The sequence below is a fragment of the Salminus brasiliensis genome, chromosome 6 (assembly GCF_030463535.1).
Source record: "Salminus brasiliensis chromosome 6, fSalBra1.hap2, whole genome shotgun sequence".
Taxonomy (NCBI): Eukaryota; Metazoa; Chordata; class Actinopteri; order Characiformes; family Bryconidae; genus Salminus; species Salminus brasiliensis.
The window spans coordinates 39,298,705-39,325,166 of NC_132883.1; the positions used below are offsets into that span (position 1 = coordinate 39,298,705).

At 38.7% G+C, this 26,462-nt stretch overlaps 2 protein-coding genes across 2 annotated transcripts in view; one reads left to right on the plus strand and one right to left on the minus strand.

Annotated features, from left to right (window-relative positions):
- Nucleotides 1-435: 435 nt before the first annotated feature.
- On the plus strand, nucleotides 436-17,162 carry rasef (RAS and EF-hand domain containing). The gene is made up of 17 exons (XM_072681077.1): nucleotides 436-1,029; nucleotides 4,604-4,750; nucleotides 5,028-5,118; nucleotides 7,226-7,321; nucleotides 7,927-8,004; nucleotides 8,157-8,272; nucleotides 9,553-9,621; nucleotides 9,918-9,999; nucleotides 10,262-10,323; nucleotides 11,131-11,407; nucleotides 11,648-11,770; nucleotides 12,170-12,317; nucleotides 12,426-12,507; nucleotides 13,567-13,681; nucleotides 13,878-13,997; nucleotides 14,826-14,902; nucleotides 15,655-17,162. Exons 1-17 carry the CDS (start codon nucleotides 635-637, stop codon nucleotides 15,758-15,760), a joined length of 2,184 nt encoding a protein of 727 aa, XP_072537178.1. The 5' UTR covers nucleotides 436-634; the 3' UTR covers nucleotides 15,761-17,162.
- A 7,697-nt stretch (nucleotides 17,163-24,859) lies between these two features.
- Nucleotides 24,860-26,462, minus strand: part of frmd3 (FERM domain containing 3) — a 57,508-nt gene continuing 55,905 nt past the window's right edge. The window contains exon 14 of the mRNA XM_072681078.1: nucleotides 24,860-25,566. Coding sequence (XP_072537179.1) covers nucleotides 24,914-25,566 — 653 coding nt within the window. The 3' untranslated portion in view covers nucleotides 24,860-24,913. The remainder of the gene's footprint in view (nucleotides 25,567-26,462) is intronic.

Here is a 26,462-nt window from a genome sequence, read left to right on the forward strand (position 1 = left end):
GAGTAAAATAATAAAATTAGTAAATAAAGTAAGTTTATGTTTAAGTTTAAGTTTATTTAAAATTTTATTTAAGTTTATTTAAAATAAGTAAATGAGGAAAAATAAGTACATGAATAAACCTCGTTTAAAGAACCTTCATTTTCAGTGTTTTGTCTCCATCTGGTGTGGTGAAATTGTCCTGCACCAGGTTTTCGCCACACGTTTTCTTGTTTTGACTGACAACCGAAAGTTGAACGAAATAAATAAATCAGTCAGTCAGAAGGACAACGTTGTGTAGACGAAACCCCACAGTGTTTTAATGAAGGGTTTAACTTGACTGTGGAACTGTGAGCTAATGTGGGCCAAAAAACCTGTGCTGAGGTAAACTGGCCTTCCCACCTGTTCACCTCACACTTGTTTACCTACCTCCAGTATAAGAGTCTGTGCTAAGCTAAAGAAGCGGACAGCTCACGTCGACCAAAAAAAAAAAACAGCCCCAAAAGTATCGAGAATGAGAAGAAACGTCTAGCTAACGTTTCCTCAGAAAGTATCACTGCCTCGACTGGACATATTTTAGGGGGATTTTCTTCTTTTTTTTCTTTTCTTTTTTTCTTTTGAAACGACAGCCATGAGTAAATGTTCCTTTAACCACTAAATGGGATATTTCCACCGAGGAGAAAGCCTTCAGTGGATGGAGTCAGATGGTCAAACCCAGAGCCTTGGCTCGCTCTTCAGGTCGTGTGATGCAGATAATTCGGGACGGATTGAAAAGGGTGAGTTCTTCAGACTCTGTTCAGAGCTCCACGTCCGTTCAGAGGACGCAGATGCGATTTTCAGCAAACTGGACACGGACCAGGACGGGGCTATAAACCTGGATGAGTTTGTCAAGGGCTTCCAGACGGCGGAGAACTTCATGAAACGAGAAGAAGAAGAACAACAACAAGACATGGAAGAAGAAATGGACGAACAATGCAAGGGGACAGAAGCCTTTTCTCTGGCCTGGGAGGACTTCAGGTCCAGGCTCGGGGAGCAGCAGAAGTTCATTCCCCGGTAAGGAGTAAGGAGAAGCAGGATGCACCTGGTTTGATAAGTCTCAGTTATGGCAACAGCAGAGTGACCTGAGCTATCCTCAGGTTTGCTGAATTCCTTTGCATTAAAAAAAAAAAATTCTTGATCATTTTTTTTTCTCTCTCTCTCTTTTTGGGATGGTTTTGGTGTAAAATGAAATTCTAAAGCAGTCCAGAGTAAAATAATAAAATATTAATTGATAATAATAATAATAATAATAATAATAATAATAAAAAACTAATTGAAATGAGTAAATACTCCATTAAAAATACATGAGGAAAAATGGGTACATGAATAAACCTTTAAATATACAGTTACAGTATATGTGACCTTATTAGATATTTGATAAAAATAATAATATTCAGTTTACATATAGACTTTCATTCTTTTATACATTAAAAAAAAAAAAAAAAAAAAAAAAAAAAAAAATATATATATATATATATATATATATATATATATATATATTTATATAAAAGATTTGGCTGAGGTGCTCTGAGGGAAGTAGCTCTAGGGTTAAATGTAGCTAGCTAGCTAACTCAGATATTGCTTTGTCCTTTTCCTGTGAATATTGACCATATTTGTCCAGATATATATCTAGTCTACCTCAAGGTTAACCCAAAACCAGATGTTGTACCATATAAAGAACTCTGGCTTTTACTTTACTGAGTTGAGTGTATGTGTATCTGTAATACAGAAGCCAGTAACTTACATTATAATGTCAGTAAGTACAGTACAGTACAGTAAGAGCTAGGCGGGCTTAGGAAATAGCCTCTACACGGCAGGGTTAGTTTAACATGGTGTTACAACTAAACCTTCCCAGAGAAACAACATGAGAAGTGCTTCGTCCACAATATAGCTACATTTAGAAAAGTTCATTGTTCAGATGTTTGTTTGTTTGTTTGTTTGTTTGTTTTTTATTCACAGGTTCATCCATAACAGCCATAACGTGCCAGCAGTGTCTTTCTCACCCTGTCTAAACAGCCCTAGTTCAAGAGCCTTTTCCTTTAAATGACAAGGAGCCGCTGCTCAAGCCGCCCCTCTCCAACCTTTTCCTCACTTTCCTCACAAATTCTAAGAGTTTACTTCGTCTTGAGTTCACATCTGTCATTTAGTCAGCCCTAACTGCTGTACTGTCCTTCGGTTTCCAGGTACCCAAATGAAGATTGATACATGCTTCTGATGAAGTTCGTTTTCCTTGTTTATAGCTGCCTGCAGTCTAATGTTTTGGCATCCGCAAGTCATTTTCATAGTATACCTAAAATGCTGCAGCTGAATGCTGCAACCTGCCAGTTTTGACCTAGCAATGCAATTGCCTTTCAATCTTAGATTCTTCAGAAAATATATCAAATTGGGTGAAAATGCTGAATCGTTGCTATATGCTAAACAATTACTGCCTTCAGAATGCCTTGGCTGGCTGTATCAGCTGTGTCAGACTTGTGTTAAAAGTGAAACTGGGGGAATTTCACAAAGCAGGATTGCTTATTAAGCAAGATAATTTCAGGACTTTCCCAGATGAATGTCTTTCAGCCCTTTTCCTATTGGACAGGCTTAATCTTAGGATGTCTGGCTAAGATATCTGGCTAAACTGAGAAATAGGATGGTAGAATTCCATGAGGAGGACTGGTAATGCTTGTGTTAGAAGTTAAGAAGATTCATAATAATCAGGCCAGTGTACCTAATAAAAGACAAGACTCTATTTGAAAAATATAACACACCTGCTTGGAATATATATAAACTCATCATGGCCTGTTTGCCAGATGCGACTCACAGCAATTCGGTATTGAAATGTTTGTGTAATCTGATAAGCATGAGTTGATTTAGAAAGATATTCCAGTACTTTCATTGAGTAAGTCTGTGAAGGCTCACTTTCACCTTTATTTGAGTATGTATAAGACTTTCTGGTCTTTAATTCTATAAAAGATTTGTTCTTGACACTTATGTCACCATCGATGGTCAATCTGGATTAGTTCGACTGAGATTAGTTCAGTGCTGTGGTTCAAGTCATGGTGCTTGTTTGAGAATGTGGCTTGAATCTTATGACTGAATAGATGAGGTTGTTTGAGCTAAAGGCTGGGGATGGCCCAGACCACCATATTGCTATGCTCCAGCTGAGGGAACATCAATTAGTGCCCCTTTTAGATGATGATGTTTTGACCCATTACTTCAAAACATCATCAACTGAGACAGCATATTATACAATTGAAAAGGACAGCATTGTCATGTGGCCACTGATGAACATGCTCTTTCATAAGAAAACCAAGATATCCCTGATCAGTTTATGTATCAATTAAAGTACAGAGAGCACAGCATTATGACGTAGAAAGGAACCAATCAACCAAGCATAATGCCATAGTTCAGCCCAAAATCAGGTGTGCAGTTAAAAATAATGCTGAGCTAAAAACAACCCAATTTGATTCATTTCCGGAACCCAGAGCTGAATTATCTGGAAAAAATAACCACTGTGTCTGTACTGTAGTTAATTCATTTTAGTTCTGCTACTGCCATGGTCTCTATTTCTGGCTCTTTTAGCCCTGTTTAGCAGTCTCATGCATAGTTTTATGTAAAACCTACAGTCTGTGTACTTAAGAATTTATGTGGGCTTAAGGGGGCGCAAATGATATCAGCTGTGCAAATATATTCCTGGGATTCCACGGACATTATGCCCAGTGAATTACTCCGTCACATCGTCAGTTGTGGTGCTCTGCTGGAAATTCCCGTAGTCTTGAGCTAGGCTTAATAATCTTTGTCCGGGACAGTGACTCTGGCAGAATTTTGTCATTCAACATTACACTTACACTTCTTTTGTGACCTCTGGGGCTGTTTTAGTCCCAGAGATGTTATTGTTGACTCCAATTGCATGTGTTGGGAGTCGAGTGTCAATTCCATATGATTTTCTACATATTGGCAACAGGACAGGAATTAAAAATAAAAAAGTACAAAAGATAACTAGTGCTTTTTGCCAGCAAATAAGGTCTCTATTTAAAGCTCCTTTTCGAAAAATTATAAAGAGTGTAAGTAAAAAAGATGGGCCATATTTATCAATATTTTTCTGAGAATTAAAGAAAATAGTTCCTGAGAAACAAGAAGTCAATGTCAGATTCATGATGTGTTTTTAAATCACATAATTGTTCACACCTCTGCTGTTATAATGGAAAATGCCATTGTCCTCATGACCTGGATAAAAACCCAAATAAGATAAGATGTGGTAATGAGAGAGAACAGCAAAATTAATACATTTTATTAAATGGGCACAGTTTAGTAATTATCTTTGCAATACCTGCACACTGTATGACAGTGTACAGATTATACAGTTATTTGACTTATCTTCAGAATTTAGTCATTCAGATTGGGAACGGTCACAAGTCAATTATATTATTTAGTTATTCTTTGTTTCTGAAAGATGTGCATATTGCCATTAACTCAGGCCTGTATTTAATCCTAGAATTACAAGACTCACATTTCTGCATGTTTCCAGTCCCTAAACATGTCTGACTACATGACTAGCCTTTGTGTGTGTGTTTGTGTGTATTTGTGTGTGTGTGTGTGTGTGTAGAATTGACCAGGTGTCGACTCTATATCAGAACATCAGTCTAACTGAGGCCCGAATCATTCCTCAGTATGAGAGAGTCGTGCTTAACTTCATCCGAGAGATCAAGCTCCAGAACACAGAAATGGAGCACCTGGCACTGGCTGTTAAAAGGTTTGAATGCATATAAAATATTCACACACTTCACTAGTACATTTAACTCTCTTACAGGCCCTCCTCATATGCAAGGCTGGGTAAAGTGGAAAAAAGGCTTTACACAGTTACTTTACACAGATTCTGCTATGCTTTTTAATACTGGTTCTGCTTGGAGCATTGGACCTGCCTACTGGGTAACTAAACTAAACATGTTAGTGAATAGTACTCTTACTGTTTATGAGTACGCCACCCATGGCTTGTTTCATGCAGTGGTGCTGCTATGTGTGTTCCCCAGGGCTCAGGACCAGGCTACCATTCAGCTGAGCGAGATGGAAGAGGAGATGGACCAACGCATTCATGCGACAGAGAGAAACACGCGCATGCAGGTCAGGACAGCGCTGCCAGTTAATCCAACTCTTGTTCTTGTCTTCTTTTTGTCCAGATATAAGTTAGCAGAACTGTTCCTAAGATGTTCGGCTAAGACAAAGGCATTTGGTACTTGCTGAAACGAGACAAATCGTTTTGATAAGTTGATAAGAGCGATGCAGGAAGGTGTTTCCATTTAATGTTACAAAATATTACAATATTACAAAAGACCACCATATTATAAAAGCTAGCATGTGCTTCCTCCAACTCACATGAAGCCAGTCACCACATGTATTGAAACTACCGCTAATGCAATGTTATTGGACAGCAAAACAAACTTGGAGGAGCACACTAGCTGCCAGCTCTGTAACATTAGCTAGCAGATGACTGAGTGTTGGGGGGGAGACAAAGGGCCATCCTACTCACCTAAAAAGGCGAGGCCAGATATGCTCTCTGGAACTCCCAGCCACACACACATGGCTTTGTCATCACAAGGCATCAAACCAGCAAGGTCCTGGTAATGGGGCCAGTTCTTAGATGGCTGCGCCGCTGGAGGTGGTTTTAAAGAATTTAGAGCATACCCTGCTCCCCCTGCTCTCTCAACTTCTAGATCAACTTTATGCAAAGTGGAGTGACGACCAATTTATTTTGGCTGATTTATCGATACTGATTTTCCCAGAAATAATTGTGTGTAATAAAGTGTGTGTGAGTGTGTGTGAGTGTGTGTATACATAGCATCTGCATCTGTAAAAGCCAACTGTCGGGAAGGCTGCTCTCCAACTGCTCCTCTCCAGCTCCGAAAACTGGATGGGATGCTTATGGTTTAGATGATCCTTTAGGGTAGCTGCATTGCCTTTTTTTATCGCCACTGTTTGAAAACAGTGCTGACAGGCCAGCTCATCGTTCATGTCAATGCTCTACTCGCTCATTCAGATTAAAGCCAAAATTCTCCCTCACCGGAGCTGTGGAATGGAATACATTTGGACTTACACCTCCAAACTTTCTAGCAGGAATTATGCAGTCTTTCGAAAAAAAAAACAAAAAACACACATAAGCTTGGAGTAACACGTCTTCACCTGAAGCATTAAGCTCTGTGTACATGGAGGCGTCGTTATTGATGCATTGGTCATTAAATCACTGTTTATTACGAACTGATAAAGAAAACATACCCATTTATTATTAAACCATTTAGAAAAGCTAGATAGCCAATAATGTATGTGATGTGTATTTTATTCATAATAATAACAGATTAATAGATTTCAGTTCTTTTATACAGACACTGACCCAAACTGAGTGCTGGTATTTGTATTGTTTCTATGGACACGTAGACACCGTTTTTGCGGTATTGGAGATAAGAACAGATGAACGAGCACAGGTGAACAGGTGAACTTGCCCTGCTATAATGCAATCAGCCTTCTCATGTGAGTGTTCTGGATGATGTCCAGGTCTTTATTTAACCACGCCGTCAAAGTTTTAGGGCTGGGAAATTCGGTAGTCTTGTGTCTGCTCCTGCCCCTAACCCTGTTCTTAATCTTTAACTCGTGTTCCTACAGCATAACTTATCTAGTTATGTAACTTCCACTGACCTGGCTTTGTTTACTCATCTGTACAGTAGCTGGTTAGTTTCCTTCTAGGTTCTTAACAAACACTGTTACATTAACTAGCAGGAACCTCTTGTCACATGTCAAAAGTTTATCATTTTAAATAGCTAAAATATGAGTTTTTAAATAAAGTACTTATGTCAAACAGTAACCTTCTTAAATGAATGTCACGTTTTAAAGTGAAGCAGTAACCGTGAGTCCAGTACGTCATGGGAACAGGTTAGAGCAAACAGTTGATAACGTGGTATTTTTATCCTGAGCTACTTTCAAGCAGTTTGTGTGGTTTACCTTGGTCCAAGTCTCCTGATGAGAATATAACAGCAAGAAAACGTGTCTCTCTTCATTGTGTTTTAGTGGTTTGGAGTTATGTGTTGGCTGAACATCTTTACACACTGTTCTCTGGAAATGAATAAAGCTAAAGATTTATACTGGAGACATCACACCACACCTCTAATATATTTTTTAATCTCTATTTTTGTTTCTTTTTAGTTATTAAGATGTGCTATGTGTTTTTGGTCCGTTTCAGGAGTCCAAGAAGGCAGAGGCAACGCTGACCAGTATGAAACAGCACTATGAAACTCAGCTGACTGAGTTACAGCAAAAGATTCGCATTCTGCAGATGGTGAGGACCCCCTCAGTGTTCATTTCATGACTCTAAGACTATCATCCAGCTATAATATTAAGCCTTAATATTATTTATTAATTGCTGTATAATATTTGGTTACATACATGTAATTGGTATGAGTATGTATGTTTTGAGTATGGGTTTTAAGTCATTATGAGCTTAAGGTTGTGTGGATATCAAGCTCAGTTTATGTCTAAAGCATTTTAGGAATCTTTCTACATAATAAAATCATTTTATATATAAGCTATATATGAATGTGTGTTTGTAGAACTTGTTTGGGTGGAGGAGGGGTTTCTGGTATGTCCCCCTTCTAAAGATTTACAGTTATTTCTTAACTCCACTTAAATTCTGTTTTATATAACAGAAATATGTCTTTACATTACTGTGGAACCCCATAAAACTCCATTAGTACTCGTGACAGTAGTGACCTTCTGTCCCACACTTTTACTGTGTAAATCCTGCAAATTGTATTTTTTTTTAATGTACAATTCATTCTGATTTTAACAGTCCTCTGGTTCCCTGCGCAAATGGGCTGATCACTTGCCGTGTTGCATTAAACAGAAGCACCTGGATAACATATTTTTTTTACATGTCATTCACAGACTGAAGACCAAAACAAGCACACTAATCTCCAAGAGGAGAATGCAGCACTGAAGCGAAAGAATAATGAGCTCACACTGGTAAGACAACACCCTTTTGTCATTAAACAGAACATAGAGAGTTCGGAGCAATATGTTTAGCTCTAATAGATCAATAAATAACTAAATAATTAATTAAATAATACAATAAATAAATAATTGGATGAGTTCCTACTGTTTTCCCCTTGTCTCAGCAAAACCAGAAGCTGAAGCAGGAGTTGCTGGAGTGTCACACCAATGTAGCATTTCTGCAGAGTGAGCTGGACTCTATTAAAAGTGATCTCACTGACCAGAGCATTAACTTTGAACGGTGAGGGTTTTTTTTCTGAGTCTGTATTTGAGTGTTTAGCGTATTTCTTGTCAAAGTCTGCTTTAGCATTCACACCTTATAAATGTAGACTGTAAGTGAAAATGGCATCCAGCCTCTCAGAATTGGCAGTGTGAACAGTGTAATTGGGGCGGCGTTACAGTAGAGCCGTGGGCCGTAGGTAAACTGTCAGGGGCTAAGTGACAGATGTCTAATTCCAGTGTGTGAGTCACACAGACAGACAGTGATCCCCTTTGCACGCTGTCTCTGTCTGGCCACTCCTACAGCTGTTTGCTGTGCTGGTGTCACAAGAGCAGGATATCCTGGAGTGACACCACACGCCTAAGGAATTTTGTGACCTTGTTGCCTAGCAACCAAGTCCAAGAGACAAAATTGTGAATGCCTTTGCATGGCTCAGTCTTTTTCTCTGTGTGTGTGTGTGTGTGTGTGTGTGTGTGTGTGTGTGTGTGTATAAAATATTCCTTACATATATTTGAGGTAGACATAGGTATAAATAATAGCATGATTACATAAAAGTTGTTGTCCTTGTATCTGTATTTCTCTTTCTTTCTCTTATTTGTCTTTCAACCGTTTGTCTTTACACTTTATTGAAATGTCATGAATGGACCAATAGAAAGGACCAAAATTACTTAATATTATAATAAAATATTTGTACACTTGAAAGTTGAGAGAGTTTCTGTTCTCTTTGTAAACTTGATATTTTGGTGAGGGTTACAAAGCCCTACATTTATTATAAAGCTATTATATGAGAAGCTATTCTAACAATGCCCATTCCTTGTGTTCTGCTAGCTTCTCAATGGCATTTGGTGCTTGGACCCACAGATCATTGCCACTTGCAATGTAATTTGTAAACAGACTTTGAGCTCTTATAGTAGGTATGAAAGAAATGAACATGCTGTACATCAGTTTCAAAGAGATTTTTAAGGGCTTTTAGTTTGCATGTGCGTTTTATTTTTTTTATTTGTTAAAAATATTTTTTTTGTATCATTGGAAATTTTATTGAAAAACAAATATGCAAAAATGAAACCAACTCCACTGCCCATGTTTTTTGTGATGGTTGGTTAACATGTCTTAGTTCAAATTTCTTATATTGCTATATCTATAGATTACTACATGCTATAATCTCCAAACATTTGGCCTAAAAGATCAGTAGGCTGTAAAATTGCATAAGTCAAAAAGGAGGGGGGGTGCAAGGTTTTTGCATGCTATTAATAATATATTACATTAATTATGTAATAATGCTTATTTGTTACATGTTTCAGAGACGAAGCCTTGATGAGGTGTTTTGCAGAGGAGAGGGACAACCTGGAGAGACAGATTGAGATGCTGCAGTAAGTTGTAGCAGAAAACATCTGACAATGTCTGCCTCTATTTGAGAAAGACACACACACACACACACACACACACACACACACACACAGAAATAACTGGGTCAAGTTTTATTTGATTCTCATCACGACAGCAATTCTGTAGGTTACTTGCTGTTAAACTGAAGATACATGCTGTCAGACGCTGATGGTTGTTGCACAGCAAATATGAGAGAGCTTTAGCAACAGCAGTGGCTTAATTTACTTGCTGGTTCTGGTAAAAATGTATGTGCTCTGTTGACATTGTTGTATTTTGTTAGGTTAGCAAACCGGAAGCTTCACGACAGCAATGATGGCTTACGCGCAACCCTGGAGAACAGCCAGGCCAAAAACAAGGGTCAGGTAGGCACTTTCAATGGATCATTTGAGCTCTGAATTCTCGGCTCTCCTGTGTCCACAAAGTTACATTAAGCGTAGACTCACAGCAGTTTGCAGATGGTTTAATACATGTGTAAGAAACAGTTCAGGATTAAACTCAGACAATGAGCTCCCCTAGTGTCACTTGGGAGGTTAAGATTAGGTGGGGAACAACTGTGGTTAAAGGTATGCGTGTATTTATCCAAACGAATGCCGTTACCATGCAGGATTTTTTTTTCCCTTTCAGCGATTATCTCCAGGAAGTACTATGGCTAGAAGAAAAAGCTTGTGCGCTCCATATTTTGAAAGGTAGGCTTGAGTTTATACTAGTAGAATGGAATTGTATTTATGTTTTCAATGTTAAATCATGAGAATTTCGTGCATGGATGTGAGTGTCAAACACTGTTGTGTCGAATGCAAAACACACAAGTAAAACCGGGCTATAAAATGGGCCAATTCCAAAACCCCAACACTAACAGACTTAACTTGCATACATCCAGCCTGCTAGCAAGTTTTTTTAAGACTAAACGTAACGGCTACTTCGGGAGAATATGCAAGCGACTGAAAGCTAACGGTAGTCAACTGGGCAAAGCACCACTCAGAGGCGAGTCACAGGAAGCCAGTGAAGCTAGCCTTGTGCGACAACTGGCCAAGGAGAGTGAGCTAGGGAAGCTGATAAAGCGGCGTTCGTGGAGTGCTAGGCTGAAAGCTAACCCTTCCAGACTTTACCATCTCTTTAGTTGCCTAGCTGCACACATGTTACATTCTTAAAAGCCAGGCTAGGCCAGGTTAGGATAGGCTATGTGCTCCTGTATGTGATGTAAACTAGGCAATAAAAATAGTTTAGTTCTTTGGCAAAATAACAGGATTGTAAATAGGCGTGTCAAACTAAATCTGGGCATTTTTGTTTTGCCCTAAACAAAGTCACATACTTACTGTTTATTAATGAAATAACAACTTTTAATACTCAATAATACTCCTTCTTTGCCACCTTTAGGAGCAATCAATGCATATGTATAAGTATAATGAATAATAGAAGTCAAATGAATATTCATCAGTAGATACAGTATGTGACAGTTCTTGTTTGTTGCCGGATTGTTTTCTTTTGTCCTGTAGGTGCTGCAATGTGTGTGGTGAAGATGACTACGATCAGATGCAGGTAATGGAGCATCTGTGCAGGCAGAGCTGTGACTCTTTGGCTCTGGCACTGTGTGACCCCATGCGCCGACACAGCTGTGAGTTGGACAGTCTGCCTGAGAGCTGCGTGGACAGCGGCATGTCCACTCTCCGCTCCAACAATGGCTATGACTCGGAGCATGAGAGCACATACAAAAGCCCCACTCAACCGGTAGATACAGACACCACCCAGTCTGGAGAAACGTCAGACACAGAGGTGAGAGATGTGTAATGTGTAAGGGTATTTATGGACAATGACTGTTGTTTAAAGCACTGTATCAATAAGTAGTTAATCAGTTGCTTGGCTCCCCAGTCGTTAATTAGGTTCTTATTAACTAACAAGCTAAAGGCTGTTCATAAACACTTGAGGCTGTGTGCATACTGTGACATTACGAGTCAGTCTGAGGTCTGTGTTTTCAGACTGGGTTGCTGGTTTTAATCTGCCTTGCCTTCTCAGGTGCCAGAGGTGCAAGAGGAGACAGCATGTGGATCAGACAGCGAGTCGGTTCAAAACTGGACCATAGTACAGCCAGCTGCCACTGTGTCAGGGAAGAAATGCCTGTCTGCCATCTTCTCTGAGGTAACAGGCCCAGCATACAGCTATTCATACTATTCATACCAGCATACCATTGCATTGGTGTTTTGTGTCTTTCCTAATGGCCTGCGTAGAGAGTTATGATATCCCATATATTTAGGGCATTTATATATAATCTGACTATTTACCCATCTCCTTCTCCAACTTCTTCCCCACAGGAAAACATTTCTATGAATTGCACTGTACAAATGTAATTTGATCAAATGTAAAGACATTTTGTTTGTGTTTAGTTATATTACCTACATCTTTTAATATTAATGGGGAATAAATGTCCAGAGGTTTAAATATGTGTTAAAAGTTTTAATGGGGTATCCTAAATTTTCACATGACTATTTATTGTTATATGCATTGTTACACTATTTAAACTAAGGCTTGTTTCTACAGAGAGAAAAAGATGAGCTAGTGGAGAAGCCACAAGCATCTGATAAGACCTATAAGATTGTGTTAGCGGGCGATGCTGCTGTGGGAAAGTCCAGCTTCCTTCTGCGCCTCTGCAAGAATGAGTTTAAAGGCACCACCAGTGCCACTCTCGGTAAGATTGACCAAGCACACTTTTAAAAACTACACAAAAAACTGTTATAAAGCCGTAATATAAGTGTATGTAGTTATATATTTATTTCTTTTTTACATGTTTATATAGGAGTTGATTTTCAAATGAAGACTCTTGTGGTGGACGGAGTGCCAACAGTGTTACAGCTTTGGGATACAGCAGGACAGGAGAGGTGAGCCTAGAGTGTGGCCTTAATAATAAATCCCAATTCTAAATTTTGTAAATCATACACAATTACCCATAATTCTGTAACTCTATTCTAAAGCTCTATTACTCTAAATAATAATAATACACCACCCATAGTAAGTAGTCCGTAAGCCAGTTTCCTAAAACCTTAAAGCCCCTTGCAGTCTTTCATTCTAATTAAGTTAATCTGGCTCCCCCAGTGTCAATGTACAAAGTATGTCTTATGAGTACCTTCCCAAAGTCTAATAAATGTCTGTTGTATTTTAGTTTTGCTCTCCTCTCAGTGTAGAATGAGCAGTCCTAAAAGTGGGTCACGTTTAGGTCAGCATACCTCTGACCAATTGCAACACTCCACCCTCTCTTTGTCTGAGCAACCTGGGGAGCTAAAGCTTGGTTCCTGACTGGGGAAGCTGCTACCCTGCATGCAACATTGTCCCTCGCATCCATGACTGCGGAATTTAGCAGCTGTGTGCTGGAACAGACAGGAGGTAGACACAGCACCAAAGCAGGGGAGGTCCCACTTGTACTCTGTCCTACTGGCACAGAGTGTAGTTGACCGCTAAAGCAGAGAGATAGTCGCCGGATGGGAGGAGCGACGGTGCATGCAGGGCTGCAGCTCGAGTTTATATCTATATATGGACTGTTAATTCAGTAACAGATATCAGAACCTCAGTAAACTCTTATATTTAAACTTCGCAGAATGCTTCCGTTAACACCCAAGTTTAGTCTACAAAAAAGTTTACAAAAAAATCAGTTTACTAAAATGTGTTCCCAGGGGCTTTAATAAGCAGTTCTAGCGTTAGTTCCAGCAGAACAAATCCTTCCTTTAGCTTTAAGTGATCATATTAAAAATCTTCCTAAATCCCAACCCAAAGCTCTCTCCTCTTCTAAATCACTTTTAACATCAACAGAAGAAACTTTGTGTAAACTGAGGGTGGGCCGCATTGTTTGTGTAAACAGGGTTTTTTCCTGGGTGTCTTTTAGTTGCTGTGTTGGTTTAATGGGTGGTGTAGGAATGTGAAGTCAAATCGTTTCCTCTCTGCAGGTTCAGAAGTATTGCTAAATCCTACTTCAGACGAGCTGATGGCGTTCTCCTGCTTTACGATGTCACCTGTGAGAGGAGCTTTCTGAATGTGCGCGAGTGGGTTGACATCATAGAGGTATGTCCAAATGTTTATGACTTAATGTTAAATAAAACTTATGATCTCCGATTATTATTTAGGGATTTGATACCCTGAGTGTGTGGTGTGGTGACAGTGCTAGAAGCTGAAATGATTTCAGACTCCTCATTTTAATCTCATCTACATGTTACACAACTTCAATACCGCTGTTGACTTAAGCTCTCTATGCCTCCAGGATGTGTCCCAGGATGATGTCCCCATTATGCTGGTGGGGAATAAGACAGATCTACGGCAGCAGGCTCTTCAGGACGGCATCACATGCATCCCAACTAGCTACGGAGAGAAGTTAGCCATGGTGAGGGTGTTTAGCATTGTGACACTTACATCATTAAACATTTGCACATCCTTCCCATGTGGCCTGTGTGGGTAATGATCGAGCCTGGCGAAACTAATTCAGTTAACCCTTAGAAACCTTACTGTCTTTTTACTATATCATTCCAATGTAATTAAAATATTATAATTACTACAAAAAGAACATGGATCAGGCCAATATGAGCAGAAAGGGTAGTTCTGTAACAAACCAAGACTGAAATAGTACACGCTCACACTTTCTAATGTGATATTAGTTCTACCTGAGGGGTAGACTCTTAAAAATGAAGGTACTACAAAGGATTATTTAAGCAGTATCATTTGGTTTCAGAAAGAGCTTCTTTTTTCAGTGTTAAGAACCCTTAACTTGGTACTCTTTTATAAACATGGTTTTAATACCTGAATCAGAAAGAAAAAGTGCCGGCTTCTACCCTTACCCTTAAATTGTTTACGATCTATATGAGCCTGCATTTCCAACCTTTTCAGTCTTTAGAGTCCTGAGATCCTTCAGTAATAGTGATTGGACTACTGTTGCCTTGAGCCATGTGTCAGTCTGACATATGTAGGGGACAGTAGGGAGATCTACAGGGTACCCACATGTTATGGAAAATTAGTACATTAACTAAAGCCTTTAAATACGCTCACTGTATGTATCTTGTGATATATGGGAGTCATAAAAAATGTCATGGAAAAGACCTAAGTGGGAACCCTGATCTAATGTAGCATTTTGGAAATGAATCTCTGAACTAAATTGCTGAAATTTCTGGTCCGAGTCCAGTTACTCTATAAACGCCATGTACTTTGCTTTTGACAGACCTACAGTTCGCTCTTCTGTGAGACAAGTGCAAAGGAGGGCTCAAACATCGTCGAGGCCGTCCTTCATTTAGCACGGTGAGGTCCTTGCACTGTGTGGAGTACTGCTTCAGTCAGACTGAGCAAAACTCTCCCACTACCACAACCCTTCCCAGAATTACTAAGTTAAAACTCAGCAACTTTAAATGAGTTCCAAGAAGTTTACATTTAAACAAGCTAAGTAGAAACCTCTGAACTTCAAAGTCCAGACTCAACACACCACATCAAAGCACTGTGCTCCACTTACTTAGCACTTGGGGGCAGCAGATCTGCTCAAATTGCATCTTGCTGCAGAGCCCATGAGGAGCAAATGGTGACTTGCAATCCATGTAAGTGCTAGGTTAAAAAGTGCTAGGAAACATGAAAAACAAGATATTAGATTGCTTTTGTTCTATTATGGTGTTTTTACAAAACAAAACAAAATTTCTCAGAAATAATTGTGTTTGTGTCCTAAAAACATCATATCACATTAGAACAGATAATAATAATAATAATAATAATAATAATAAAACTATTTTTATTTGTATTAAAATGATTAGCACTAGTAACCTTATTCCAAGCCATTTTATTTATTTATTTATGTTATTATTTTTATTATTAGTAGTAGTAGTAGTAGTAGGATTTATTATAGATGTTTTTACATTTTCTTACACAGTACATTCATTTAATCAAAAAAAAAAAAAAAAAAACTACAAAGACCTTCTACATTGTATGTTTCCACATCGTAAACCTTCTTTTTCTCTCTCGCTCTCTTCTTTCACTCTCTCTCGCGCGCTCTCTCTTTTTTACAGAGAGGTGATCAAGCATACACACGAACGCAAGGAACCAGCCTCAGTGACCAAACTATCTGGAAGTCCCAACAAAAAGATTGCCAGCTTAAACTGTTGCATGGTGTGATGTACGTACGTTCATCCTGAAAGACAAAAAAATGCAACAGCCTGCAAGGTTTATGCTGGTGTGTCAGTGCATCACTGTGATTTAAGACCACTCTGACGTCTTAAGGCTAAACATAATCAAGTGTGTGATTGCTGTGAATTTGTGATTTGACGTTGCTTTTATCAGTTCCAGACATTTTTTTTTCCCTGGCAAGTGTATTTTCAGTAGGACCTGACCGATATGAAAAAAGGACCAGTACTGATAAAAATGTTAGAGAGCTTAAGGTTCTGACATCCAATATTATTGGGGGAATATGATTTTATATGAAGAATAATGTAAAGTCACTAATAGTTTTAGATAAACAATACTTTACTGACACATAGGATTGCCAGTAGGGATGCACAAGGATATCAGAATAATATCAGCATCAGACAGATTTGATATTTTGAACTGATACTTATTTTGCATTTCCAGAGGAACTTCCAGGTGAAGCTGAGCTACAGCACTAAAATATCTGCATGAAAGTGTAGCATAAATTTAATAAATATAAACATGAATAAATATTGGAATAAAAAAATGTTAAGCTTCTCTATAATGCTGATCCAGATAGTTCTCATCCCCCAATTCCCAAACCGGTACATCCGTAGTTGTCTGTTGTCAACTGTGAATATTTAAATGTGATCATGAGTTCTCGTTTTTTAAAGCTCAGCAAAATAGTAGCGTAATATAAATAGTATTAAAATTAGAATACCCAAAAACAACTTTCTTGGTTTCCGTAAAATCTTTATGATATTTCTCAATGACCAACACAATATATCTGTTGGGTCCTAGATGAGTTATGTATCCTGGAAATGCCATGCCCAGCTTCAGAATGCTGGAGTATTGGGCTGTTTGTTAAGGCCTTAACACATTTTATGCATGTATGTTTGAATTGTCTACCTCTGCACAGCTGTAGAGAGCTCTGAAATGCTCTGACCTCACATATTAACCTACATTGGCTCCCTATCTGATGCACAGTGCACCATGGATGTTAAATCTGTTCGCTGATGAGGTAAACAGTGTGCTGTATAGAGAGTAGGGACGTTTTTCACCATAGTGGATTAAAACAACAGAGCTTAGCAGTTTAGCTGATGGTTCAGTCAGGTAGGTACACTAATGAAGATGTTTTATTGAGCCTGAGGGATGAGGGCCCTCCAGCATATGGCTGGTGGTATTTACAGTTTGTTAGTACAGTGTGATTATTATTATTATTATTATTACAATATATTGAAGTATGTAAATTACTTGTTGTAATGTATGTGAATGTGTGATCTGCTTTTCCCCCTTCTTTCTTAATGAGACACATTCATGAACATATTTGTAAGCACACACAGAGGTGCTCCACTGATTAATGTAGATTTGCCTATTTGCATGTAAAACTTCTTTGTCTGTCTGTTCATTTTAAGCACTGTAGCATGCTGTTCTAATTACTTCATTAGCTTCATGTTACGTAAAGCATTTATACGAGAATTTTTTATAGTGAATCACCATTGCAGTTTATGCTGCATTCACACTGGAAGCTCGGAGCTACAGAACACAAAGGTTTGAAAAATCTAACTTTCACTTTTAGGAGAACTGCATATCATCGCTGTTATGTTCCATTTTTGTCGTTTTACTTTTTCTATATAATTTGATTCAGGCCGTTGTTCTTTACATTGTGTCATGATATCATAAATCTCATGATCCGTGGACTAATAGAAATGCTCCAAAACGGCTTGGAATTAATTATTTTTCCATTGACTTCCATTGACTTCCAATTCTGCGAAGCTGTCATTTTGAAGATACGTGTTTTTTGCATGACAGTGATTATATGTATCTCATCTAAAACCACACCTGATTTGATGAGATGAGATTTTTTGTGTGTTCACACAGCTCAGAAAAAAAATCTTTAAAAAAAATCTCTGCATCAGGTTAAAGTGGTGTTTTGGGGGGTAAAAAAAGATTACACAGTAGTTTGCTTAGACCAGATGTAGTCAGTTAACCAAGATGTGTTTGATGTGTATTTAGCTTAGCACTGGAGCTACAGCTACATAAACAAACACTAGATACTTATTTATTTATAAATAAAATATTGTAGTTTCATTACTTTCAGATGTGGCCTGAGATGAGATATATGTGCATTCCATGACCATATGTGACCTGAAGGAGCTTGTTTACTGTTTACTTGTGGATTACAAGGATTATGAACTATGATCATGTTCAACAACCATGTTGTGTTCTGGCTGCCAGTCAGATCAGAGGTCATCAACCATAACGTTAGAACCACTGAAGTGAAGTAATTTGGAAGTGAAGGAATATGGGCAGCATGTGAGCAGTCAGTCCTTGGGTGAGTATAAGAAACCAAAAAGCCATTTACTGGTATGCAGTGGTCAGTTCCTACCAAAAATGCACCAAGAAAGGATAACCGTTGAATCAATAACATGGTCATGGGCACCCATGTCTTGGTGCCAGATACCTTCAGAGGTTTTGTAGAGTCCATGCCTTGACACTTACACAATATTAGGCTATTAGGTTTGAATGTTATGGCTGATTGGTAAACAATGAAACACTTTCAGTGAAAATAATTTATATATATATATATATATTATATTTATATATATATATATATATATATATATTATACTCTTTCCAAGTATAATTAAGTTCAACTCTATTAATTTGCTGACTTCATCCACCACCATCAAACACGCCAGCTTGTTTTTCCTAAACCTATATTCCCATATGCTAATGTGCCTTTTCCAACAACCTCACATTTCAAACTAGAGCCTCCAAATGTGCACTTAGTGCTATTCGAACTTTGTTTTTTCTTGCTGAGTAGTTTTCTTTTCCCTTTCTAGTCCCTTCTATTTCATATTTCATGATTCATCTCCATAGAGCTTTAGTCATTTTCTAAAAATGTTTTTCCATTTCCCATGGACAACCATTCAGGAGTACCTCTTCCTCTTCTTCTAATCCCACTGCTTTCAAGTCACATTAAACACATTTGGTAACCAGGGCCCATACTTCCTTTATTAAGCCAACAATTTTTTATTTTTATATATTATTAGGTTCAACCAGGAGCCAACAAACATCACAATTTAATTGTTCCTTGGACAGCCCTATCCTTTCTTACTGTTTACTCTTGTCTGACCATGTCAAATTAAACTTGACCTCTTTCCTTACCGTCTTATAATCTGTGTTTGCTCAATACCGAGGTTTATCTTCAAATTAAACTGTACATTATATTTTGACATTGTAGACATTAAGTCTCCACAAAGAAATTTGAATCATGTGGAAGAAAAGAATGTGTTGTTTTTTATTTGGGAAGTTTATTGTGGCAGTACTAACATATAAAACAACCCATAATTGTAACATATAAACAATCAAAAATCACTTTACAAATTTCATAAGGCTTTGAGTCCCAGTGTTCCACAAACTGGAATATATATATATATATTTTGTTTTTTTATCTTGGTACTCCCAGAGTTGCACTGTAGAACTGACAGACAAGTTTTTTGTAACATAAAAAAACATGTAAAACATTTTGTAAGCCATGCAAACAAAACACAGCATTGCACACACACCATCTGAGAAATTAAGAAATACTTAAAAGCAAAAAAAAAAAGCACAAATCTATTGAAAATTAAATTGCATATACCAGCGTATTCCAGATGTTTTCCGAAGTTGCATATTTTCGTTTTTATTGTTAAACTAAACGTGAACTAACTACTAAAGGGAAATAGGCTTCTTTTCTTACAAGTTCAAGACATCTGACCTGGTGTTTCACAAATGTGAAATGAAATAGTCTAATTCAGCATTTTCTGATACAAATTTTGATACAAAAGAAAAATTAACAGCCACATTATGTCAAAAAGAGAAAAAATGATATATATATATATATATATATATATATATATATATATACACGCACAACTGAGAAACACCAAATTTGAATGCTGCGTTTTCAGCTACTAAAACTGTAATTTCAAAACAATACATTTATTTTCCACAAATGCAAATCTCCAGTATTTAGAAATACCTGTCACAGAGAACAGAATCAAAACTCCACTTTTAGCAACTTTCAAACAACTTTCAAACAACAACAGAATTGCACCTTTATCACTCAAAGGTACAATTAGAACCTTCCATTACAATGTGAAAATATAGTGAATAATTTCTAAATCCTTAATGGCTTTAAGTATGGAATGATTAATGGCGATGAAAAAGAAAAGGCCCAGAACAGTTCCTAACCGGGAACAGCCCTGTACCTAACGTCCTGTTTTGATGCTGTGACAAGACATGTGAACAGCAGTGAAAGCTAACCATTATCTTTAGCGTGTGTTAACATAGACTTTCATTTAAGTGGACAATACAGTACGATCACCAGTGGCTGGATTCACAAGAAATTTCTTTAAAAAACAAGATTTAATTCAAATGTTTATAAGAATGTTCTTAAATGCAAATCTCAGAAGAAGGTTTAAATATTCTCTGAAATATTATCTTAATATTCTCTCTTTCAAATCTTAATTATTGTCTAAAGACACTTTTTGTTGTTTTCTATGTAGCCATTTAAAATGCAGCGTTTTAGGCTGAATTTGAATGCTTATCATAAACAACACAACACATTTTTGAATTTGAATTAACCGTTAGATTTGTTATTCAGTTAAATCCATGCAGGATAAAGACAAAAAATATATTTCCCAATGTTTCCTAAATTAGTTTTTGAGACAATTCTACTTCAGATTCTTGATTGTTATAAAACCACAGAACTGTTCACAGCTCTGCTCTTATAATGATGAATTCCATTGTCCTCTTAATTTTAACAAATCCCAAATAAAAGAACTTAAGTGAATGTCACAATCTTCTGAAAACGTGTTTTAGGAGATTTCTTCTTAAGAACACTTGGTAAATAAAGAATCTGGGCCCAATCTCTACTTTTAATCTTTTAATAAAAAGTTAACTTTTTACAGCCTACAAGTGCTGCTGTCATTAGGTTAAGAAAACCTGTAAGAACATTTTTTGAGAATTCCAATTGGATAATTTTGCTATGATTAAAAGAATTTCTTTAAGACATTTTTGTGAATCCGTCCCCAGAACTGTTACACTGTACAACATACACTTATGCAAATAACAGAGTTGTAGCTATAGCATAAAAAATTGGCATTGATAAAGTCGGTTGTGTTTCACTGATTTGATCATTCAATTAAATAATAATCCAACTTGGTTCATTCAGAGCCATCCAGATAAGGACAAATAAATTTGACACCCCGCAGCTGTACATAATGACCGTAATCTGTGGACGTGCCATCATGCAACAGAAAGCAAGGCTATAAAAACAGCAAACAATGCAACAGAATCAGGTGTCTAACTTTTTTTTTTCCTTTGCTTTTCTTTTTTGTAATTTATTTATTTTAATTGGGCAGAAAATCATCTAGTACTTTGCCACATTACAATGACGAGAAACTACTACATTGACAGCCAAAACCAATCAACTTGCTAAAAACCGCCATGAAATTTCTGGAACAGAAGTTTTTGACTACTGTCGGTGAAGCACTTGTAGGTAAAATATGTTACTTTTATTATTTGTTACATAGATAATTATTTGTTGCATTTACTTTACAGCAAGTAATTACATATTTAAGGTATGTATGTTTCTAGCTACGATAAAATAAAAAACAAATTTAAAAAAAAAGAAACAAAAACAAAAAAAACCTGGCGGTTCCAAGTGCAGTTTGATTGAATTTAGCCCTAGGTTGTCTGGTTTTGCTGGTAATGGTAACACATACACACACAAAAGCACTAGCTTTAGGTAATCTACTGTCTACATCACTACTGCTACTACTGTTTTTACAAGGATGGGAAGCAATTAGAAAGGAACTATGTTGATAATGACTGAGTGACCTTCAGCAGCATCTTATCCGAACTAGATTATGAATAATGTATATTAATCATATTCCTGGCTAGTGCAGGTTTTCCAGCTAATATCATTCCGCCCTGACGTCATATGCCTGGGCAGAATTCCAACCCTAATGAGAGCAGAAATCTTATTCCACTGAATCCCAAACACAACAAGGTACGACCTCGGCTGCTCATGTACAAATCGCATGCAAACGCCTGAAGTGGACGAGTACACAAGTTCACAGACTAAAAGACACGTTTGATATGAGGATGGTATAATGTTGTTCACAGTATTTACAAAGAAGGGCATGCGGTACTTGATGCAAAACTCAGCAGAGCAATATATATACATATATACCTATCTAGCAAACAAAAGTAGTTGAACGCCCACATATATATTACATGCGCATCCCTGTTCAGCCAGAATACAACCGAGCCAAACGTGACGCGATGTGACATCACATAGTAGTTAAAGACAGTGTAAATATGTGGCGCATTGATATACGCTCAGGAATACTTTGGATTGAATCAGAATGAATATGCCTTAATATGCTTTGGGTTATGTACGATTTTTACATGTATAGATTAGTTATGTAGTTTGCGCTACTTTGACGTACGTCCGAAGGTGTGTAGCCACAACGGATGAACTGTGAACGATAAAGCCATGGATAACACGATGCATATGTGCACATTTATGTTTGCTGCCACAAAATATACACTATTCTATTTGCAGATCCTTCAGTAAGTCTCATACATTCCTGAGAATGCCATTCAATGTATATGTGATGAGGGACCGCATGTACAGTGGTTTCAAGGTATACTGTGTTCTCTTGCGCGCGCTCTTAGTATGACGAAGCTTATTTAGGAAAATGTCATTAGCCCTTGTACAACCACCTCCACTATATTGAATCACTTTACATTAAGAACATCATAATTTGCTTGCTTCCTCTGGATACTTTTATGTACAATATAATCATATAATCTTTTACATTGTTTAGGTATTTTTTCCTATGGCACTGCCCTGTTTAAAGCTATTACTTAAGTTACACTTATTAGGGAATTCTGTCATTTTGCTGCCTTCCTACACTCAGCCTGGGAGAAGCATAATGTCCCCTTTACTATCTGGGGCAGTGGAGAATTAAAAGTCTAAGAAATTGTCCAGTCTATCATGAGGTTTGAGCCTACAACCGTCTGGTTTCTGGCTCCCCTATTCTTATCAGTAGACTACTGGCACCACCAACTGTGTCTGGCCACCCCAACTTTGATTTAAACCCACAACCTTCCTGTTAACCTTTCCTACCAGTAGGCTAATGAGAACAACATAAGAATATTTGTTAAGCGTCTTAACAAATATTGTGATGGGATTTGAGTCTACAACCTTCTGGTTTCTGCTTGACCTTTACTACCAGTAGCCTAACCTCTGCTAATAAGAACTCATTAGTGTCCTGGGGAAGTGGGGAAGACATTAGGAGTCTTATTAAGTATTGATACCAGTATTGAATCAGCAACCTTCTGATTGCCAGCTCGCTTATCCTACCAGTGCTATTGGCTGCCCCAACATAGGGCAACTTAATAGTGTCCCCACCTAGGGCTTGTGGGCAGCAGGGAGGTAAGGGTGGGATTTGAACCTGCAACCTTTAGGCGATCTTTCGGCACGCCTTCAACCGTACAGCTTGATTTAGGGTGTGTCGGTGTGTCTTTCTTATCGTAACGTAATAAACCAATCAGCATGTCAGTCGTCATTCCCTTTAAGAGCCAGGTGCCGGCTGACTTTGGCGGATTGCTGTTTCAATGGCCTAGGTTGTTTTCAGCCAGTGGTGCACCTGTGATTTCTGTTGCAAAGATAGCAATACATCAGAAATGTACCTGAACACACCTCATTTCGAGACCAAATATACTCGCAAGCACCGCTGCTACTGAAACGACGCAGGCGGAAGGCGTGAAAATAGACTGTTGGTGGGGTGTAAGGTAGCAACAAGTATCGCCTTGTGCAGCGTGTAAGATGGGGCCCTAGTGATTGGGTCCTGCAAACTGCTGGTTTCATACCAGTAGGACATTGGTCACTCCAACTTCAACCTCATTAAGTAAAAATCATTGGTTGAGTGGCTTGTGTTAAAGAAACAAGTTGACGGTTAATTTAACAGCTAATTTAAGCATAATGTATAGTGATCCACATTTAAACTCATTCTAGACCTCACAAACAACTATGGACTGGCTTTGACCTTATGGAACCTGATATTCATTCAACTTCACAAACATCCTGTCAGTCTTTTCCATAGCAATATCTGCATATGACATCAGGTAATCTGAAAAAAGAAGTCTTTTATTTGAAACATTGTGCTATTCTGTATAAGAAAACCCACGTCAAGACCCACGGAGACCGCAGAAGTGTAATATCGTCAATAAAAATATTTCGCTTTTCCCACCCGGCCAGAATAAATCTGTTTAAACAACATAACTTAGGTTTTCTTGCTGAAAAATACCAGTCATAGTAAGCTTTACATAAAAATGTATAAAATTTTAAAAACAGATTTTTAAATTTCAGCATTTCTCTCTTGCCCTTACGCTCTAGTTTTTTTTTTAAATACACAGATGAGTCTAAAGGCTGTGACTTTATGGAGGAAGGGAAGGTTTGTCTCAGTCTTGTGAGCCTTCTATCTTCTATGCTATGAATGAAGCTGTTGGTTACTGTGAGATGAGTCGGTGAGCATGGCTCTAAAAAGTGAACTGATGTAGGGGGGATATGTACATTTGTCATGAAAAGGCAGCACAAGTAATGGAGTGAGAAGTGTGAAAATGCAGCTTGTACTGTGGCTTTCTTATAGATCATAATACGGACATAGCTACTGGTCACTAGGTTGATCAGAACTACACAGTCTTCCGTTAGTATAAGATGCTACTTACCCTCTATTTATCCATTTGCTTCAATAAGAATTGGACATCTGAAGCGTTAGTGTGGATTTCTGCTACAAATGATCTAGTCATTGCTACCACTACAATGCTGCAGAACTAGCCTAAACGTGGTGAGTTAGCGGTTTTGTCTGATATCCACCCATTCATGGCTTTGCATCCGGTTAAAATTACGAGTGAATCCTGAAGCCTTGAGGTTGTGAGTCGAAACAAACAGCGTGACGCATGAGAGCAAACCTTCCTTCCTCTTCAGTTCACCCCGCCACCCCCAACCCCACCCTCCCCAAGTCCCGTTAGTTCATCCCTGCTGATGGAGGGCCATAAGCCGTAAGCCGTACGCCATTAGCCTCAGTCTTCCCACAGCTGCTCCATCAGGAGCTCCAGCTTGCAGAGGAACCACCTACGCATGGGGCAATAGTATTCATAGTGGAACTGCTCGAATTCAGGCGTCTGGCGGATTTCCTGCAGGAAGGAGACGTCCAGGTCGGACTCCAGCAGCACCAACAGCAGGGGCAGCAAGATGAGGAGGATGAGTGTAGCCACGACAACCAGGCGGGCGGCGCTGCGGATGCAGGCGTGGAGCTGCTGCCGGCCGCTGGGTGGGTTACACAGCGACTGACGAAGGGCCTCTCTGGCCAATTCCCGCTCCCTCTCGGCCTGAAGCTCCGCCTGCATCTCGGGGTCGGCGTGAAGTTCTTTCAGCAAGCGGCCAGGGCTCTGGAACAGGAAGTCCACTCCGCCCTGCCCCTCCTCCACAGGGGTAGGGAGCATACTAGCACATGGGCTGTATGCCAGGTCAGAGATGGTGAGAGAACCTGCCTCCTGGTCCTCCTCCAAGTCCTGCTCTCTCCTCTCCATTTCTGCTCCCGTCCCGTTAACGACGGACTCCTCCTCTCTCAGCTCAAGGCCGTGGCCGTCCCTTTCCTCCAGCTCCACCTCTTCTGGTGTGATGGACGGCTTCAGTGGGGATAGGTGGACTGAGTCTTTGAGAGCCAGCAGACCTACAGAGAGAGGAACACAGCACTTTAGCAACTTTAGCCTTCCCTGTTCAGACTATCGTAAAGCTTATCGTAAAGAGTCCAAACATGCTAGATCAGTCCTGAACAAACCACATAGCCTCATTCTGCACCCCCTCAAGTGGCATGGAAAACAAATCAGATATTTGCTGTGATGTTGCTAGGCAGTTGCTTTGGTAACCCAGAAGGTTGCTATAGTATTGCTAGGTGGATGATATGATGTTGCTATTGTATTCCAGGTGAGTGCTATAGTGTTGATAAGTGGTTGATGCTATATTGTTGCATGGTGATTTGCTATGGCATGTCAGGTGGTTGCTACGATGTTGCTAAGTGGTTGCTATGGTTTCTCAGGTGGTTGCTTAGGTGTTGCTATGTGGTTGCTGCGCTGCCTTGTGTGGTTAGTTGGCTGTTACTAGTGTATTTGTATTAACATGATATAAGGAGGCTACACAAACATTTGCAGCTCATTCATTCCTATGGAGAAAAAAATCAGTAAAGACCCGTTGCTATGTGGAAACCGGATGTCCCAACCACAGCTTTAGCCTTCCCTGTTGAGACAACTATTGTAAAGCATTTAAACTCAATGAAAATTTCAAAACTGGTAAAAGAAGCAGAGTGGTAAAAAACATGCTACATCAGTCTTGAACAAACCCCATAACCTCATTCTGTTCGCCCTCTAGTGGCCAGTCCACCAGTGGCATGGAAATCGAATCAGATCTTTTTTATTAATATAATCATATAAAACCCATTTCCCCCAGAAACTCAGTAATCAGATTATCTAGAACCCTGGTGGCTCTCTGTGTGTGAAGTGCTCTGCCTCTGGGGCACTGCAACTGGTGGAAAAGGGAGATAAGTCCAGCCCAATCCTCAGTGTGAGGCTC

What these genes read in the sequence shown, in the direction of transcription:
- rasef (XM_072681077.1), top strand. Translation starts at nt 635, where the DNA reads ATGGGATATTTCCACCGAGGAGAAAGCCTTCAGTGGATGGAGTCAGAT. An exon ending in CTGGCACTGGCTGTTAAAAG is followed by an intron (nt 4,751 to 5,027) that starts GTTTGAATGCAT and finishes TGTGTTCCCCAG; the next exon opens with GGCTCAGGACCAGGCTACCA. An exon ending in TGCGCTCCATATTTTGAAAG is followed by an intron (nt 10,324 to 11,130) that starts GTAGGCTTGAGT and finishes TTTGTCCTGTAG; the next exon opens with GTGCTGCAATGTGTGTGGTG.